The 14,217-nt window shown below is 37.1% G+C and overlaps 1 protein-coding gene across 4 annotated transcripts in view; it reads right to left on the reverse strand.

Moving 5' to 3' along the window:
* The window catches only part of MEGF10 (multiple EGF like domains 10), a 113,295-nt gene that overhangs the window by 20,122 nt on the left and 78,956 nt on the right, over positions 1–14,217 (reverse strand). For all 4 annotated transcript variants that reach the window (XM_039334152.1, XM_039334153.1, XM_039334150.1 and 1 more), the window contains exons 14-15: positions 7,460–7,606; positions 2,270–2,404 (exon numbers count right to left, since the gene is read on the reverse strand). In XM_039334152.1, coding sequence (XP_039190086.1) covers positions 2,270–2,404; positions 7,460–7,606 — 282 coding nt within the window. The remainder of the gene's footprint in view (positions 1–2,269; positions 2,405–7,459; positions 7,607–14,217) is intronic.

Below are 14,217 nucleotides of genomic sequence, written 5' to 3' on the forward strand. Positions count from 1 at the left end.
GTCGTGAATACTTATGTTTTTATACTTCTGCCCTGGTGCGCAGTGGTTAGAATGCAGTATTGCAGACTAACTCTGCCCACGGCCTGGAGTTTGATCTTGACAGGCTCAAGGTTAACTCAGTCTTCCCTATTTCCAAGATCAGTAAAATGAGGAGCCATATTGTTGGGGGCAATATGCTGACTCTGTAAACTGCTTAGAATGGGCTGCAAAGCACTGTGAAGCAGTGTGGTATATAAGTCTATGTGCTATTGTTATTGCTATTGCTATTTTTAATTTTTTTAGATACCTTTATATAATAGTCAGATGTCAGTAGCTACCATTTTTTTCTATAACCGTTCCCCCCCCCCATCCCATTCTCTGGCTTCCTTCTCTTTATCTTTGCAGACTTCTCACATTCTCTCATTATCCAGTCTCACTATTTTGTCTGTCTTCTGTTTATATCATCTTTCCTTTTCCCTGCTTGCTTCTGTGTGGTATATTCACCATGCCCCTTCTCTTTAGTCCTCATTTAGTACTCAATAGTCTTATTTCAGTAAGTAAAAATATCATATATGGAAAACTGTTTCCATGACTTATCTTTTTTGTTAGCACAAGGTAACCAAAAAGTAAGAGCGTCTGGGAGCATTTTTTCTGATTAACAAAGGCATCAGCTTTCATGAGCTGCAGTTCACTCCATCATATGATAGTTGGGAAAGATGCTACCAGAGTCCATCTGATATATGTGTGTGTGTGTGTGTGTGTGCGCGCGCGCACGTGTGTGTGTTTTCTGAGGTTTTCGCGGGTGTTTGTATGTAGGTCTTTGGTTATTTGGGTTTTCTCCCGCGTAAAATTGGAAGTGTCTTGGCGACGTTTCGACAAAGTATCATTCGTCATCTTCAGGCTGGTGTTTTCAGCTTCGTGCTTCGAGGAACAATGTATGGTCTTAGCTGTTTCTTCCTTTTAACTGCCAGTGAGGGTATGAACTGATTGGGTGGGAGCTTGGCTGTGTTCTGATTGGGTGGAGGTGTATTCTGATTATCTAAGGGTTTGGCTGTGCTCTGATTGGATGGGGGGTTGGCTGTGCTCTGATTGGATGGGGGGTTGACTGTGCTCTGATTGGATGGGGCAGAAGAATAAGTGCACGCATTGAAGAACATAAGAACTCAGTCAAAAAAGAGGAACCAACATCTTCCCTAGTCCAACACCTTAAAGCCACAGGACATGAAATTGACTTTAAAAATACCAGAACTATCGCCAAAACTGAACATTTTAATAACAGAATAATCAGAGAAGCCATCGAGATAGAAAAAACGCCCACACAGCATGAACAAACGAGATGATACCTCCCGCCTACCAGCCATTTGGAAACCCGCCCTTATTGACAAACGGCTCCCTAACACAAAGAATGACACCAGACCCACACTCACTAAAACCACACAGGATGTCACCACCACACATCCACGCAAAAAGCAAACCCAAAGCCACACTGATGATGAGGCACAACCACAAACCAGAAGTCAGACCACAGCTGCATCATTAGCCACTTTAAACCCCTCCAATCCATACATGAAGCAAACTGACACCCACCATGAAGATGAGGCACGACCACGAACGCGAAGCCAAAAAATAGCAAGGCAGCCACCATCTTAAACCCCCCCGCAACTCAGACTAACCTGAGCACAACCAAACAGAACACTCCCCCAGCCAATCAGAGCACAGCCAACCCCCCAGCCAATCAGAGCACAGCCAACCCCCCAGCCAATCAGAGCACAGCCACCCCCCTAACCAATCAGAACACACCTCCACCCAATCAGAACACAGCCAAGCTCCCACCCAATCAGTTCATACCCCCACTGGCAGTTAAAAGGAAGAAACAGCTAAGACCACCCATTGCTGCTCGAAGCACGAAGCTGAAAACACCAGCCTGAAGATGACGAATGGGACTTCGTCGAAACGTCGCCAAGACACTTCCAATTTTACGCGGGAGAAAACCCGAACAACCAAAGACATATATATATATATATATAGGATGAACCGTGATTTTAAAGAATTCTTACATATATTTAGATATAAATTTTATATATAGCAAGGAAGATGATGTTTGAAAATGCAGAACCACATATGAACTTAATTTCTTGACTGTAAATAATAGGTCTATATGTGTCATTTATTGGATGAGGCTATGCTGCACAGTATAGCAACTGGTACAATGATTTACATAAGCCTAGCAAATAAATGTGTTATAAGGACAAAACTGCAAACAGTTGTTGGCATTATTTGATGATCCTACCTTCGTTACAGAGAGCTCCAGTAAAACCAGGTAAACAGTCACAAAGTCCTGTCACATGATGGCATGGGCCGCTGCTGTGAACACACTGGGGGCATGCCTGGTTACAGCGATGACCATAAAATCCGGGAGAACAAACTGAAAGAAGAGGGATGCTATCATATTCACCTTCCATACATACTTATCTGATCTAAAAGAAATGAGCTGGATTCATTTGGAGGGATTTGGAAATACTGGAGAAATTCTAATTCACGCAGATTTGTTTCATACAGTTTCAAATATTAAATTTTCTTCAAATCAAGCTGGTCTCCTCATCCAGTTGAGTCACCATTGACATTATGGACATACATTTTATTTTCTTGGCAACATATACTACTGGTTCTTTCAGGATTTATTTTCAACTTCCAGTGCTTTTCTTTCAAAATAGTAACTACTTGAAATTTAAAGACAGCTTGATACACAATGAATTTTACCTAAATTTGCTATTATTTTATTATAGAGTCCCTATATATAAAATTATTATACTCATAATTAAACTTTTTCTTATCATAATTGTCAACAGTATAATAATTATTTTTTCTGTGACTAGATCAGACTAAAATCACTACAATTGCACAGTTTAATTTTTTTTTCAGTACAAGAGTAAGTACAGACAGCTGCACACTGCTGTTTTTTTTATTCCATTCATGAGTTAAAGAAAAAAAATCCTATGAAGTCTTATGCCAAAATACCAGTTCTTTTTCAGAGAACTATATATCCTTATTTGGACTGACTGAGGAAGAAAAAAAATGTTGGGTAGAATTTATTTCTTTATAACTCTAACATTCTGGCATTCCTTTCAGGACCAATCAATATATTAACAAATGTTACAAGTTATTAAACAGCAATTAACATTTACAAGGCTAATTTTTGCCTTTACATTTTTAGAATTGTCTAGAAGTCAAACAGTCTCACGTGTTTGAAACAGGTTCCTTAAGAAAGAAAAACAAAGCATTCCAGTCACATCAATTTTTTGATTAAAAAAAATGCCACATCCATAATTTCTTCCTTCTCTCTTCATCCAAGTTAGGTACATTTGTATAAACATTGTTAGTGCAACTATCCTTTTAAATGTGATATTGTCCTGAACATACTAAGAAGTTACCCTGTCTTATAATAAAGAGAGTCTCCAGGCTATGTCTATGTTATAATGCCGTTACTTCATTTAATTTACAGTGTTTCAGCATTAATTGAATAGTCTTACAAACTATTCATCAAGGATGGCTCCTATGTAGCTTCAGTTCAATTCAATGGGGTTGGTGTGGGAGTAAATTTGATAGATAAAGATGGCTTAATATCAACCACTCAGATTGTTTTGTTAATTAAGACATACCAGTTTCTATACCTTAGACTACTACATACATTCTCTTTTTTTATTAAAAAGTTTTACAAAAATTACAAAATATATCCCAAAACCCACCAACCCTACCCCCTTCCCCTCCCCCTCCCCCACTTCCCAGAGCTGAATACAGGGTAACAAATATAATAACCATAATCTAATTAACATTAACCAACTATATAGATAAACAAATATAATGCGCTTTAACTATCCTTTAACACAGAATAAACAATTTGCAAATAAACTTGATCATATAAACAAATTAAAATCCTAATTCTTAAACAATGCAATATACTAAAAAATTTCATTATAATAAACTATTAATAATAATAATAATAATAACAATAATAATATTCTAAAATTTATTCATAAAGTAAATGGAACTTTTTAGTCCCATATTTATTCTGAATATAATCTATCCATCTTCTCCAAACCGAAATATATCTCTCTTGTGAATGATCCTTCAATTAAGCCGAAATTTTTGCCATTTCTGCTAAATTTGAGACCTTAAGGGTCCATTCTTCTATAGTCGGCAAGGAATCTTTCTTCCAATATTGCCCTACCAACAACCTTGCTGCTGCTATTAAATTCAACATCAAATTAGTTTCTTTAACATCATGTCATGAGTCAGATTCCAATTCATAATAACATAAAATGCTTAGAAGAATTAAAATGATAATAAAATAAAGTCATATTTTCCCAGCATTCAAAGCAAGGGTATAAGTATCCTCTCACAATGTATGATAGTATGATAATGTAAAGGTATGATAGATCACAGAAAATGTCCATTCTTTGGTAAGGTTTTATGGATACTTTCAGAAAGAGTTTATGAAAAAAAGAACAGTTGGCAAAAAAAATATATAAGTTGGGGGGAGAGTGCAGAGAGACAGGAGAATTAGAGCAGAGAACAGTAACAGAGTAGAAAGTAGATAATGAAATGTAAATTAATACAACATATTATATTACCTATATAATATCTAATATAATATTATATATTACATTAATACAACAATGCAATTATATTAAGGAATAACTCCCAAGGTGTGATTTTAAAATAGGGTTTGACCCCTACACCATACACTTACATCATTTATTGCCATTATTTTGTTTCAACTGGTTTTACTTAATCGGTACCCTCTTCCTTTTCCATTACTGAGATTCTTTTTAATATATAATTATTAATTTTTCTACTTTATAATTTTATCATATGTTTAAATAATAGTCTCTGAACCTTTTATTTCAATTTGTTTTTAATAAGTCAAAAAATCAATTATAAACGTAGCCCATCAATAGGCAAAGAACTTTCTCTTATTTATTTCTTCTAGGTGGATTCTTATTTATTTGTTTGTTTGTTTGCTTATTTCATGCTTTATTTATATTATTTATCAAATGTATATTTAGTATTACTTTTTAAAAATAAATCAAGTTTTTTTTTAACTGGCTTTACAACTAAAATAGAAGTAGCAGGATTCAATCTGAGTCAGTCACCTGGACCAAAAATTTATTCTTTCAATCTTTTGGGCTCATGCTGGAGCCATCCTCAGGGAATTTCTCTCTGTCCAGAATGTTTGCAGTGAGCTGTTCTACATGCTGTATTTATATGGTGCTTGGTTGTGTGTGTGGCTTCCGGTTGTTAATTAGGTGTTGATGGCTGGCTATTAAGTTGTTAACTGTTGTTTTCTTGTGCTACCACACCCTCAGCTTCTATGTAGCTGGTAGGTTGATGATAAATCAGCACCAAAACTCATTGGTAGTTTCACACTGCAATGAACCAGTACATGCATTCAGTTTCACAGCTACCTACGATTGTTAGCCAAGCAGAGACAAAATAGTAAGAAAAATGTTTAAAACTTGGGAAGCAGACCCCTTGTCGCTCAATAGGACTGCTGATTTACCACTAATCTTTGAATTGGCCAAGTGTTTAAAAGCTCTCTGTATCAATGCAAGTGCAAAACACTAAAGCCCTGATGGCGCAGTGATTAGAATGCAGTATTGCATGCTAACTCTGCCCACAATCTGGAGTTTGATCCTGACTAGGCTCAAGGTTGACTCAGCCAACCATCCTAGATTGTTGGGGACAATATGCTGACATTGTAAACTGCTCAGAAGGTCTGTAAAGCAAGGATCCCCAACCCTCAGGCCATGGACCAGCACCAGTCCACAACCACCAGGAACTTGGCCATGCAAATGAAAAAAAAACCATCCACACATGTTTGGGATCCAGGCAGCATGCGAAACCATGCCCCGCCAATCCACAGAAAAATTGCCCTCCATGGAACTGGTCCCTAATGCCAAAAAAGTTGGGGACTGCTGGTGTAAAGCATTATGGAGGGTGAATAGCTCGTAATTGTTATAAATACCCAGAATGGAGCTACCAAATTAAAATATATTTTTCCATCAGCTTTCCTAGGGGTATTGGACCATTCTGAATAATTTATCCAATTTAACAGGAGGCAATTATGCACTTGCGCTCTCTCTCTCTCTGTCTCTCTCTCTGTCTCTCTCTCTGTCTGTCTCTCTCTCTCTCTGTCTCTGTCTCTCTCTCTCTCTCTGTCTCTCTGTCTCTCTGTCTCTCTGTCTCTCTGTCTCTCTCTCTCTCTCTCTCTCTCTCTCTCTATATATATATATATATATATATATATATATATATATATATATAGTTAATAACACTAAAAATATGAACCCTGGGAATATTCATATCTAAAATAAAATGAACACCAAGGTATTAATTAATAAAAAGGAGGGGAAGGGTGTAGTAATCAAAGATAATTACAACCATGAGACCACCCCCACAGAAAAACAACCTATTGAGCCACCCCACCCAGTCTGGAACACTGTGCATGACCATCTTGACGACAGTTGGGTACGAGGGAGGGGCGTTAAGGACGAAAGGAAAGATACTCATAGAGAAAGTGACTGGGTGAAACGGATTGGGGAAAAGAAAAGGACAAATGTAAATACCACTTGAACCCGAAAGGGGGAATGGATTGAGGGATAGAGACAATCGGAGAGACGAGGATTTTACATCACCTACCTTAGAATCCAAAGAAAAGAAGGTAGATGAAGATACACATGCAGCTAGGAAGGACAGAAAGAAACAAACCACCAGAGCACAATCTAACCAATTGGGTCCGGTGACGAGATCGAGGAGCCGAGTGCAGACCTCAATCTGCCTATAAAATGACTCTCTCACACCCTGGCGGCTCAGCCCTGATGATGCCGGCAGGTGACGGCGAAAGCTTGGTGTTTTTAAATTAAACTTTTATAGTTTTAATTAATACCTTGGTGTTCATTTTATTTATATATATATATATATATATATATATATAATATATAATATATATATATATATATATATATATATATATATAATAATGTTTTCTGAAGTTTTTGCGGGTATTTGTATGTAGGTCTTTGGTTGTTCGGGTTTTCTCCCGCGTAAAATTGGAAGTGTCTTGGCGACGTTTTGACGAAGTCCCATTCGTCATCTTCAGGCTGGTGTTTTCAGCTTTGTGCAGCACGAAGCACGAAGCACGAAGCTGAAAACACCAGCCTGAAGATGACGAATGTGACTTCGTCGAAACGTTGCCAAGACACTTCCAATTTTACGCGGGAGAAAACCCGAACCACCAAAGACCTATATATATATATATATATATATATATATATATATATATATATATATATATATATATATATATATAACTCAGATTATTAACTCAGCATATCATTTTGTAAGAATATTTTTCTATCATAAAATAGTTTGTTTATATGTTAGTATTATAATCATAATAAACAAGGAAGAGGTAACTTACTTCTTTGACAAGTAGCACCTCTGTAACCAGGTGCACACTCACAGATTCCTTCATCTGGAGAACATGATGCTCCATTTTTACAGTAACAGGACAATGAACAGTTTGGACCCCAATGTCCTTCCGCACATACACTGTCACAATGTATACCTGCAAACAATTAATATGTACAGTTATCAATAACAATACTAGGAGAGCAACAAAACTACCAGAAATAAAATAGTGAATGAAGCATAATGTAAGCCTGGAGTTTCAGCATGATTTCCATAGGCTTCTATATACCTGCTAATAGATCAAGAGATATGTTAGACACTATGCCCTGAATGACTATTTCTTTCTATCTGAGAGGAAGCTAGCAAATTGCAAAGCAAAATGTAGCTAAAAGTACATATTTCCAAGAATACCTCTGGGCTATGCATATAGAGGAACTCTTTGAAAATAAATTGACAGTCATCTATTCAGAGGCACACAAAAGGTAAATTAAAATAATGCTTATCTGACCAAAAAGGAGCATTGACGTAGAGATTATTTATGTATATCTGATTATTTACTATATTTGAAGCCACAGCAAGTAACTTTTGGGTCCTTGTGACTAAACAAACGCTTCTTATGAAAGGAAGGACCAAATGAGCTCAAAGTAGGGAGAAAAGGAGAAAATTGCTATAAGAAATAGGAAACTAAAATCATTGGGTGACCTAAATAGATAGTGCTGTGCTATTCAGTTGATGCCAATGATGGAATCAATTGGACTTCAGATCAAGACCATCTTATTTTCAAAAGTAGTTGAAATTGCTTGTATCTGCAATTTATGAATAAGTTGCCTTAAAGCATTATATAATCGTAATATATTGTAAATATATTATCTTTTGAATAGCTTAAATATCCCAGTTTAATCTATTAGAAGGGCAAATATTAAATAATTTTAAATGTTATTTGTTTATTTAAAAATATATACATTGGGTACACAAAACCTAAACAAATAAAAGCTCACTTGATTGCACAAAACAAGTCAATGGAAGTATAGTCTCTCTCTTTACAGTTAATAAGTTCATAGCATCATTTGCTTTGGAAAACAACTTTTTTCCTTTTTAAAAATCATATATTGTATATTATGTCTGGAGTTATCTTCCTGTCTTACTAACTTATATCTGTACTTGAAAGGTATTAAAATAGATATTCATATTTTTCTATTCTTTTTCCTTTTCATTTTAATAAAGTAGAGTAAAACTAAGAAAAAAAAATATCCTTGCAGTAATCCATATATTAACTCTTATGGGGGCTGGGAACAGAATCCTATTTGGAAAATATCTTTCTTGGTTAGAATAAAGGGGAATGTAGGTTAAAACTATTATGACCCAGGTCTTTTTATCCAATCTGCTAGAGAAATAATAACAGAACTAACTGTAGTGGAAAATGCATCACATTGAAATTTGACAAGAACTCAGAAACTAATTTTATACAGGATACTGAACAAGTATAAAGGGGCTATTTTTCCTGACTGAATGAAGATTTGAATGGATTTTGAATTGACCGACAAGACATAAAAGTAGTTGTACCATTAACCTCTTGCAAGCTGATTCTTGTCTAGATATCTCAGCTTTCTGAATCAAGTCACAAAGTAACTTATTTCTTAATAGCTTAGAACAGATATTTAATACTGGATTTTTTAAATTCAGCCACCTATATTTGCAAATAAATCAAATTCCTATACTGGGTGTCATTAGATCCACTGAAAGGTTGTACATCACACCTTATTAATTTGCTGGTACATTTTAAAAGTATTTATTTATTTATTTATGAGACTTATATACCGCTTTAAGTGCAAGCACTCTCTAAGCGGTGTACACCAGTAAGCAATGTATATATATATTTACATTGCCCCCAACAATCTGGGTCCTCATTTTACCTACCTTGGAAGGATGGAAGGTTGAGTCAACCTTGAGCCGGTGAGATTTGAACCGCTGACCTGCTGAACACAGTCAGCTAAAGTGGCCTGCAGTACTGCACTCTAACTGCTGCGCCACCTCGGCTCTTTAAGTTTGGATATAGAAGTAATAATAATAATAATAATAAAAAGGTTGGAAGGGACCTTGTAGGTCATCTAGTCCAACCCCCTGCTCAGGCAGGAAACCCTATACCATTTCAGACAAATGGCTGTCCAATCTCTTCTTAAAAACTTCCAGGGTTGGAGCATTCACAGCTTCTGGAGGCAGGTTGTTCCATTAATGTACATAAGTTTGAAATAAGCAATTTAAGAGAATATTTTGCTACTTTTTTTTACCAAACAAGGACAAAAAATAAGATTTATTTCAGAGATTGTTTTGTTTTATGTTTTAATTTAATATAATATATTTCATTCAATGTAAAAATTCTCTTATTTCCCATCTCCCAAAATAAAGCACTATAAAACTTTAAAAAAATTAGTTTTGAGTAGACATGTAGGACTTTGTTAATAAATGAAATAATTTATTTTTGGTTAATACATAATATGATATGAATACATTATAAATACATTATTTATTAGTTTAACAATCTATGGAAATAAAGAAATTAAACTGAAATAGCATTTATGATTACAGTTGTTTACAATCCCAAATTAATGTTTAGCAAAATGAATATCAATTATAGATAGCTTTAAATTTGTGTGTTCTTTTTTTTTCTCCTTCTGTGACCCAACAGTGAGAAGGAGACTGAGAACCTCTATTTTTATTTTGCCTGAAACCTAAATTGTGGTTAATATTAACAATGAGTTATTAAAAACAAATCAGCTTGTGTTTAATTTGATTTTTAAAAAAATAAAAATCGTGTATGGCTAGAAGTCACAAGGTTGCATAAATGGATGCAAAAACTTCTCTGATCATTCTTACAGTTCAGAAGTAGAAGGGAAGTCATTGCAATCTTGCACCCTAAACTGTATTTAGTAATAGTAATAGTAGTAAAGTTGGAAGGGACCTTGGAGGTCATCTAGTCCAACCCCCTGCTCGGGCAGGAAACCCTACACCATTTCGGACAAATGGCTGTCCAGTCTCTTCTTAAAAACTTCCAGTGTTGGAGCATTTACTGCTTCTGGAGGCAAGCTGTTCCACTGATTAATTGTTCTCACTGTCAGGAAGTTTCTCCTTAGTTCTAGGTTGCTTCTCTCCTTGATTAGTTTCCACCCGTTGCTTCTTGTCCTGCCTTCAGGTGCTTTGGAAAATAGCTTAATTCCCTCTTCTTTATGGCAGCCCCTGAGATATTGGAATACTGCTATCATGTCCCCCCTTGTCCTTCTCTTCGTTAAACTAGACATACCCAATTCTAGCAACCGTTCCTTATATGTTTTAGCCTCCAGTCCCCTAATCATCTTTGTTGCTCTTCTCTGTACTCTTTCTAGAGTCTCAACATCTTTTTTACATCGTGGTGACCAAAACTGGATGCAGTATTCCAAGTGTGGCCTTACCAAGGCATTGAAGAGTGGTATTAATACTTCACGTGATCTTGATTCTATCCCTCTGTTAATGCAGCCTAGCACTGTGTTGGCCTTTTTGGCAGCTGCAGCACACTGCTGGCTCATATTTAAGTGATTGTCTACTAGGACTCCGAGGTCCCTCTCACAGTTACTACTATTGAGCATGGTGCCACCTATGCTGTACTTGTGCATTTGGTTTTTCTTGCCTAAATGTAGAACCTTGCTTTTTTCACCATTGAATTTCATTTTGTTAGTTAGTGCCCAGTGTTCAAGTCTGTCCAGATCCTTCTGTATCTGAAGCCTGTCTTCTGGAGTGTTGGCTATTCCTGCCAGCTTGGTGTCGTCTGCAAATTTGATGAGTTCCCCATCTATCCCTTCATCCAAATCGTTGATGAAGATGTTGAAGAGCACTGGGCCCAGAACAGAGCCCTGGGGCACCCCACTACACACTTCCCTCCATATAGATGCAGTTCCATTGAGGACCACTCGCTGAGTACGGCCGGTCAGCCAGCTACGGATCCATCTGGTGGTGTTCTGTCTAACCCACATTTTTCTATCTTGTCAAGTAGTAGGTTGTGATCTACTTTATCAAATGCCTTACTGAAGTCCAAGTAAATTATGTCCACAGCATTCCTCTGATCCACTAATTTTGTCACTTGGTCAAAGAATGCAATAAGATTTGTCTGGCATGATCTATTTTTGACAAACCCATGTTGGCTTTTAGTAATGACTTTGTTTGCCTCTAGGTGTTCGTTGATTCGTTGTTTGATTATCTTTTCCAGGATCTTCCCAGGTATTGAGGTCAGGCTGATAGGTCTGTAATTTCCTGGATCCATTTTTTTTCCTTTTTTGAGGATGGGAACTACATCAGCTCTTTTCCAGTCCTCTGGTAGTTCCCCTGTGTTCCAGGATCTTTGAAAAATATAGTTCAGTGGCTCCGATATCACATCTGCCAGTTCCTTGAGAACTCTGGGGTGTAATCCGTCTGGTCCTGGCGATTTGAACTCATCTAGGCTGGACAGGTGCTCACTAACGATTTTCTTGCCTATCTTAACTTGTGTTTCTGTTTTGTTTTTTGTGGCACTATTTTTGATAGGTTGGTCTGTTTTTTCCCTTTGTGTAAAGACAGATGCAAAAAATGAGTTAAATAGTTCTGCTTTCTCCCTGTTGCTTGTCACCTTCTTGCCACTTCCACCCACTAATGGACCAATCATTTCCTTCACTTTTTTCTTGTTTTTTACATGTTGAAAGAAGCTTTTTTTGTTATTTTTGACTTTGGTCGCAAGCCTCAGTTCATTTTGAGCCTTGGCTTTCTTCACTTCATCTTTGCAGGCTCGGGCTATTTGCTGATATTCTGACTTAGTTATGTTCCCCTCTTTCCACTTTCTATACTTGTCCTTTTTATCTTTCAATTTGTCAGAGAGTTCTTTATGCAGCCATGCTGGTTTCTTTTGAGAGCTGTTATTTTTCCTCTTTGTTGGTATTGTGCTAGACTGTGCTTTTATTATCTCATTTTTCAAAATTTCCCAAGCTTCTTGAGTTGTTTTCCCCTTGAGGATTCTCATCCATGGAATCCTTCCCAAGCCCTCTCTAAGTTTATTGAAATTAGCTCTCTTGAAGTCCAAGACTCTAGTTTGACTGTGTTCTATTGGTTGTGCTTCTATAATGTTGAATTCTAATATTGCATGATCACTTCCTCCCAGGGTTCCTATGGCTCCAACACCGTCTATCATTTCATCTCTGTTAGTGAGAATTAGATCCAAAATGGCTAATCCCCTAGTTCCATTCTCTACTTTTTGGGAGACAAAGTTGTCTGCTAGGTTTGCCAGGAACCTGTTTGATCTTCCACTTGGTGCGGAGTTTGTCTCCCAGTTGATGTCAGGGTAGTTAAAGTCCCCCATTACTATTGTGATGTGCTTCCTACATACCTTAGTTAGCTGACTAGCAAAAAGTTCATCTATTTCCTCTGTTTGGTTGGGTGGTCTGTAGTATACACCTATGGCAATGTCATTCCCCCCCCCTTTTATATTGACCCAAATGCATTCAAGACAGTTTTTATCATTGTTGTACTCTATTTCTGTGAAGATGTAGTTATTTCTTATATAGAGAGCAACTCCACCTCCTCTTTTATTTGGTCTGTTTCTTTTAAATAATTTAAATCCCTCTAGCTGTGTGTTCCATGTGTGAGTTTCATCCCACCATGTTTCCGTAATGGCAACAATATCGTATCTGCCCTCATTAACCTGAATTTCTAGTTCACCCTGTTTGCTGTTCATACTTTGTGCATTGGTGTATAAACATTTGAGTCCTTTGTGGGTGGCCCTGTGTTTCCTTTCTACATAACCTGTGTGGTGCCTGAGTTCCCCTATTGTCTTACCACCTATTTGGTTAGTGCACTTTATATGGCACTCGCTATTAGAGGCTTCATTTTGATTGGTAGCAAGGTTGGTATTCTTGTCCACACACACATCTGTGCTACATGCACTGATAGCCCTATAGTTTTTAAATTGCCGGGGACAGGGTTGTTCCGTATCAATTAACTCCCTGTCCCCGCTGTTTAGTTTAAATTTCCCTCCAGAAAATCTGTGAATTTATAGCCGAGTAACTCAGTCCCTTTTTTTGATGGATGCAAACCATCTCTTTTGTACATCTTTTGATTGGACCAGCTACTGACATCGTGACTAATATATCCAAAGCCTTCCCCTTTACACCATTCCTTTAGCCACATATTGAATTGTGCTATGCGCTGGCCTTTTCCGTTTTGCTCCTTATACACTGGTAAAACCTCTGAGAAAGTAAGCCTACAGCCTATTCTGCTAAGTTCCTTCCCCAAGCTCTGGAAATCATTCTGCACAGAGAGTACATCTTTTTGGGACAGATCATTAGTGCCAAGGTGTACAATAGCCTCCACATCACAGTCCTTGCTGCCATTCTTGATTATTTTAGAAATACGCTTCTTGTCCCTACTGGCAGTAGCACCTGGAAGACACCTGACCTCTTTCAAAGCCTCTGTGTCCTTTCCTAAATTTACATCCCTTATAATTGAATCACCTACCAGAAGGTAGCTTCTCTTTTTGGGAGCCTTTCTATTCTTGCATGACTGATGTGCAATACCTGATTCACACTTCTCCCTATCAAAATCTAGTTCTTCATCTCGGACCACAATCCCCTGCTTATTTGAGTTATCTTCACAAATACCTTTACCAGTCTCCTTAATGTCCCTATTAAGGTCAGCAAGAGCACTGTAGCTGTTGTGCAGGGACACAGCGAAAGCTTTGTGTTTATGGTGTATAATATAGTCTATAATATGTAT

The sequence above is a fragment of the Crotalus tigris genome, unplaced genomic scaffold (genome assembly GCF_016545835.1).
Source record: "Crotalus tigris isolate CLP2741 ecotype Arizona unplaced genomic scaffold, ASM1654583v1 scf7180000017628.32516253702:7417878, whole genome shotgun sequence".
In the NCBI taxonomy this organism is placed as follows: domain Eukaryota; kingdom Metazoa; phylum Chordata; class Lepidosauria; order Squamata; family Viperidae; genus Crotalus; species Crotalus tigris.